Below are 5429 nucleotides of genomic sequence, written 5' to 3'. Positions count from 1 at the left end.
AATAAATTTAAAAATACTATTGTTAATATATTGACGAGATATTCTTGTGTGATCACGTTACAACTATCAATTTTAAACGCACTCACGTACAATTAAAATATAGAATTAAGTTTTTGATTATATATGTAGTAATTAAAAAAAAAAAAAATATTTTTTGAGTGTGAATATAAGGTTTGGTGTTGTTTGTCTTTTTGATGGTGAATGACCCTTTTTTATTTTTGAAATGGCTACCAAAACGGCCATTGAGTATATGAGGGGATATTCCTAAGCTCTTTTTGTCTTAGTCTATGTTTGATTTTTAAAAGAAATGATGGAAAACTAAAAGAAAAAAAAATGTAAAATGAAAAGATTTTTGGGTTTTTTTAGGAGAATAAATAGGGATAAATATGTTTTTTGTCCTTATATATATATATATATATATCTTAAATTTCATTTTTAGTCCCTATTATTCTGGATCGGCTAAAGTCCAATATACATCAAGGCTTATCATAATGGGATAAGTACAACATGTGGCGCAAATGATCACGGAACCAATATACGAGCACAGATAAATGACATCATGCTCCTAATATCCAAAACATGCTCTCAGGCAAATGACAATTCAGATGTTATATGTGGCAGACCCTCTACATATGAATGACCCCACTATATTGTAAATCCTAATATTCTCTTGTACAAGCATTCATACATCAATCCCTAGGTATCACATATATGCCTCCAATTCACACTAGTTTTTACCTCATTCAAATACTGACTTGAGCGTTCGAGTGCTAACATTTTTGCAGGTACCTTTTCCCCCGTAAAGATCAAGAAATCATCTCATTATCAACATTCACAATTCCTACCAGCCGAATCATCATCACCTAAGACAATCATTTTTGGACAACTAGTTTAGTGGCGCCGTTTGCGATTTGATTTACCTAAAAAAATCAGATTCGAACTCATTCCTTCAAAAGAAACATTTTTCTTTTCAAAAAGGAGAGCAACCCCGACCAGTTTCCTGAAAACTATGTCTAGACCAGGACCTCTTTCTCGTAGCAGAGCCATCGCTACAACTCAGCATGGTGAACCTTCAAACCTTCATGATGTTGAAATCGTTCCAGAATCGATCAACACCCAACACAACTGCCAAGTTCCTCAGTTTGCTACTTGATTAGTGAATTTCTGATGCACTTTCTTTTATCTTATGATACGTCAATTATATGATTTCTCCCTTAATTTCTAATGTTTTTAATGTGTTTCCTAAGTTTAGTTGAGTTTTGCTTTTATTTTGTTTTCATGAATAAACACCAGTTTGACACCTTCTCATTACGCATAACATAACTGGAGCTACGAGTATCGAATTGAGGCTCGCCAATATGCGTTGGAAAGCTAAGGTGAAGAGCTACAACTTTTATGTTGAAGCCTAGAGCCAAATATGAAGTTCCATCGTGCCGCGATGGCCTACATTGTGCCACGATGAGGAGGATATATTTTTGAAGGATATCTGCGCAGAAACAGAAAGTTGAGAAAAATCAGGTAGCCATCGTGCCACTAATATTTGTTCAAGGATTAAAAGAACAATTGGTGTTACTAATATTTGTTCAAGTGTGCAGGATTGTAAGATAAAATTTGTATCCACTTAAATTTGGTAAAGATAAGCTAAAAACAAACCGTAAAAGGAAAACTTTGAAGGTATTCAGAGGCAGCAAGCTTCAGAAGTTGAAGAGCGTCAGAAGCAGTGAACATTAAACTCTAGGTCAGTGAGACTTGGAAGTTCAGACGTTGGTCACTCAGAGGTTCACTTCAGAGTTGACAAAGAGAAAAGAAGAAAGTACAATGTGATCTTGGCATTTGGTGCAGTTGTCCTTTTGCCATGAATATGAAGACATTATCCATATCGTCAAAGCCAATTGAGCGATTATTACCTAGATTGCAACTACCTTTGTAGAAAGCAAATTACAAATTCCAACAAGCTTCTCAACGGTCATCTTCAACGAATCTATTTCTCTGCCTATAAATAGAGCCATCCAGTTGAAGAAAATTATCAAGACTTATTCTGCTTAAGCGATTGTAATCAGTTGTGATTATAGTGAACTCTCTTGAAAGTGCAAGGGGACTGTACTACTCTCGTTTGTGGGAGGAACCCGTATAAAAACTTTTTGTTGTCTTTTCTCTGCTCTTTTTCTCTCTACGTGTTTATATTTTCCGCTACTATACACTATGTTTTGTTAAACACCAAGAGATTTTTTGAAAAGCCAAAACACAATCAACGTTTCAATCCAAAATTTAAAATGGAGATGTGGTGTTTCAATCTACTGATGATCCTGAATCGTTAGTTTGTTTTTAATCCCTACATTCTTTAACACTTTTCATACAACCCGAGTTTAAGCTTTAGGGGCTTCCATGATATCATGAATTTCATTGTCAATATAGTATCATTAATTACTCCCTAATTATTTCTCATTTGTTTGTTCTCTACTAACTGAATTATTAAAAGTTCAAAGACAAATAAATTTATGGACAATATTAAATTAAATTATATTCCTTTACTATTATACAAGTTACTATTACATAGAAGTGAAATCACTACAGGAGAATAATAACCTCCAACAAAATGAATACAAGAATTAATACATTGCACATATTGAACAACTCTGTTTGAATACATAAATAAACCTCTCAAATTAGCTTACAATTAATTAAACTAATTTGTAAGCAAATTTTAGATACTGAAATTCAATCAAAAGAAGGTGGAAGGAATTCAATCTTCCTGTGTCTCAGACTTTTCTTCTGTCTGTTCCTCTGTTTCTTCATCTGGCTTTGATGGTTCATCATCAACATCAGCAGCATCAGCTGATTCAGCTGGTTCATCTGATTCAACTGGTTCAGATGGTTCAGGAGGTGGAGTTGCATTCTTTTTATTTGCAGCAGCTTGAAGTACATGATTGTAGTTTCCTTTCTCCATGAAAAGTTGTTGAAAATGGTGCTTGCAATAAAGGACACCATCTAGGGCAGCATATGAAGAATGTGTAAGGTGGCAACCTGCATGAGCACACCTAAAGCAATTCTTGTGGTAACATTCCCCTTCCAGTGTCATCTATTTCACAAAGCAAAAGTTTTAAAAATAGCAACAAACTCTCTAGCATTCTTTTCCTAAGATGTTATATCCCAATGGTTGACATTGAAACAACCTCACTATTTTGTGAACAAATCCTAATAAATCATGCAAGTCATAAACAAATTTAATGACCTATATGAATTTTTATCTAATAAAATAGAATGTGTTGGAAAGAAAGTGTGTTGTTTGCTATGTAACATCGATGTTTCAAATGGAAGGCGTCTTTGGTGTTTGATATGTATCATGTCTTACACTGACATGACCCCAACACATATACTTATATTCAATGATACATTTTATCAAACTATTACTGGTGTCGACATGTCAGTCATGTTTTGTTTCCACATCACTCCTTCATAGGTTGCTTGCATTTCTCATTACATGTAATATATGAAATGGTTTTAATTATAATCAAAATATAAAAAGTGTTTAAGATAGTAATGAAAAAATTGTATTGAAATCATTTTTGTGTAATTTTGTAACTGTGAATTTTACAATCAAATTGAGTTTGATGATGTGACAAACCTTTTCCAAAGGATAGACTGTTTTTGTGCAGACTGAACATTTGTCTAGAGTTCCACTGAACATAGAGGATAGTCTGTTGGGGGCTCTGTTCTGTAAATGAAGAACATTATAACTTGTATGTTAGAAAGAGTAAAGAACAATATTTAAGAACACTCAAAATCATGATCTTAAATTGCGGCCACATTATAAAAGATTTTGAGGCTTTCATAATGGCTCACAATTGCAATTTTGACTGCATTTTCGCCCATTTTGCTGCAATATAAAATTGGCAGTGTAACCGCGACCGCAATTTAAAACATGCTCAAAATAGTAACACTTATGTTTAGGTTGGATAGTACATACCGCCTCATTTTGTTTCTCAGAAGACTTTGCTGCCATAATTTAGCCATGAAAACAACATATTATATGTTAGTCAAATCAACACAAAGTGACAGGTGAATGTCAATTTGAGCTCAACAAACAATGTTGTAATAACTAAACAAAAGTAGAAAACAAACAAGTGATAACAAAGATGTTCTACATCTTAATACCTGTTTGAAAGTTCTTGCTGAAATTGCCGGATTCTTTGAAAAGCTGCTCAAAATGTGGCTTACAATAGAGGACACCATCCATTGAGGAGTAGGTGCTCATCTGACCAACATATGAAACCAAACATAGAGAAAAAAAATAATTAAAACTACACATGTTTCTATCAATCAAATAACAACAAAATGTTAACATAGCCTAATAATTTTATTACAAATTTTAATTATGACACCAAGACACTAGATGCATCATAGTCATATAAAGGATTCAATAATATGCTAAATGTCAATGCATATGGTCATAACCCAATTATGGATTCAAATTTAGTCTTAACAATGCAATCGTGTTAGAATTCTTCAGCGTGAACTTTGCCGCCCGTACCTGTCACAAAGGATTAATGTCTCTTTTGCACGCAAAAAATATCTAATTTATGCAAAAATAAAGTCATAACCCTATTTCACTTCATATCAAATATGCATGTAATTAGCTAAATAAATGCATGTATCTATTATTAATGATTTCAATATATACAATTTCCCACATGGGTTCCAAGGCTAGAAAAGACCAACTATTGCTCAAGAATTAGAAATTAGAAAAAAGAAAATGATGAAAAAAGGATGCATAAATTATTTTTTGGTGAACCAAGAGCATAATGACATCAAAAGACCTAGAAGACATCCCAACTAGGTTGGCACCCCTCGCGGATCCTCCTCCTCTGCCAAGTGCTCATAAATAATATATAGATAAAAAAAAGGAAAAAATAAGCTAGAAGATGGGGGGCAAGACCAAAACCATCAGAAACCAACAAACAAGAGCAAAACCAAAGAAAAAACAAGAAAAGAAAAAGCCTAAGTAAATCTATAGCGAATAGCCCAATTCTATTCATGATAAAAAAGGATGCATAAATAAAACATTTTAAAGCAGAAAGAAGATCTAAACAACAATGACAATAGTATCATTAAACCATACCGTAAGATATCCCTTGCAGTGACTACATTTGAAGCAATTTTTATGGTAAGGTATATTTTCAAGAGTTAACAAGTCAACAACATAAACAGTCTTATCACAAGCTTTGCATTTATCAAGAGTTCCTGTGAATGACATTTTGTTGTTTCTTTATTTATTTACTCAAAAATGATAAAATCAAAACTAAAAAACTTTCACTTTTTTTTTTTTAACTTTTTCCTTTTAACACAGGTTCTAAGGATAAGAGAAAACAAGACTCATTACTTGCACCTCATGATAAATAAGGGATCGAATAAAGAAAGGACTTTGATAT

At 33.0% G+C, this 5429-nt stretch overlaps 1 protein-coding gene across 1 annotated transcript; it reads right to left on the bottom strand.

Annotated features, from left to right (window-relative positions):
* Positions 1-2508: 2508 nt before the first annotated feature.
* Positions 2509-5429, bottom strand: LOC123891197 (LIM domain-containing protein PLIM2c-like). The gene is made up of 5 exons (XM_045941039.1): positions 5120-5429; positions 4156-4255; positions 3968-3996; positions 3626-3715; positions 2509-3079 (listed from the first exon to the last, which is right to left on the bottom strand). The coding sequence occupies exons 1-5, from the start codon at positions 5252-5254 to the stop codon at positions 2744-2746; spliced, it is 690 nt and encodes a 229-aa protein (XP_045796995.1). The 5' UTR covers positions 5255-5429; the 3' UTR covers positions 2509-2743.

The sequence above is a fragment of the Trifolium pratense genome, linkage group LG6 (genome assembly GCF_020283565.1).
Source record: "Trifolium pratense cultivar HEN17-A07 linkage group LG6, ARS_RC_1.1, whole genome shotgun sequence".
NCBI classification, from domain to species: Eukaryota; Viridiplantae; Streptophyta; class Magnoliopsida; order Fabales; family Fabaceae; genus Trifolium; species Trifolium pratense.
The sequence above is the reverse complement of the archived record's forward strand: the minus strand, read 5'-3'. Positions and strand labels throughout refer to the sequence as shown.

Coding starts and splice junctions, on each gene's coding strand:
- LOC123891197 (XM_045941039.1), bottom strand. CDS start 5,254: ATGTCATTCACAGGAACTCTTGATAAATGCAAAGCTTGTGATAAGACT. Junction 4,256..5,119: donor ACTGCAAGGGATATCTTACG/GTATGGTTTAAT, acceptor TATGTTGGTCAG/ATGAGCACCTACTCCTCAAT. Junction 3,080..3,625: donor CAGTCTATCCTTTGGAAAAG/GTTTGTCACATC, acceptor TTTGTGAAATAG/ATGACACTGGAAGGGGAATG.